The sequence below is a fragment of the Haliaeetus leucocephalus genome, unplaced genomic scaffold, assembly GCF_000737465.1.
Source record: "Haliaeetus leucocephalus isolate CR32 unplaced genomic scaffold, Haliaeetus_leucocephalus-4.0 Scaffold866, whole genome shotgun sequence".
Taxonomy (NCBI): Eukaryota; Metazoa; Chordata; class Aves; order Accipitriformes; family Accipitridae; genus Haliaeetus; species Haliaeetus leucocephalus.
In genome coordinates this window covers 4,905,691-4,906,017 of record NW_010973302.1, presented here as the reverse complement: position 1 = coordinate 4,906,017, position 327 = coordinate 4,905,691, and the positions used below count along the sequence as shown (strand labels likewise).

The window sequence follows — 327 nt, the reverse complement described above, 5'->3', positions numbered from 1 at the left end:
CGGCTGCCGCGCTCCCCGCCCGCTCCCGCAGGCCGCCCTCACCTCAGCCGGACCCTGCCGCGGCTCCCCGCTCGCTGCGCCAGGTCCCGCCAGCCCTTGCCGGGCGCTGCCCGGTCCAGCAGCTCGCTGAGCCTCCGGAGCAGCGGCTCCGCCAGGCGGCTGAGGGGCAGGGACCCCGGCGTGCTCCGCACCGGCTCCGACATCGCCGCCCTCCACCCTCCCCAGCGACCGGGAGCCACGGCCCGCCCGGGGCGGTGCTCCGGCCCGGAAGGACGCGCCGAGCGCAGCCGCACAGGGCGGCGCGGAACGGTGCGGCGGGCCTCGCCT

The 327-nt window shown here is 81.0% G+C and overlaps 1 protein-coding gene across 1 annotated transcript in view; it reads right to left on the bottom strand.

Annotated features, from left to right (window-relative positions):
• The window catches only part of MALT1 (MALT1 paracaspase), a 37,359-nt gene extending 37,156 nt beyond the window's left edge, over positions 1–203 (bottom strand). The window contains exon 1 of the mRNA XM_010583090.1: positions 43–203. Within this exon, the coding sequence (XP_010581392.1) occupies positions 43–203 (161 nt within the window). The remainder of the gene's footprint in view (positions 1–42) is intronic.
• Positions 204–327: the final 124 nt, after the last annotated feature.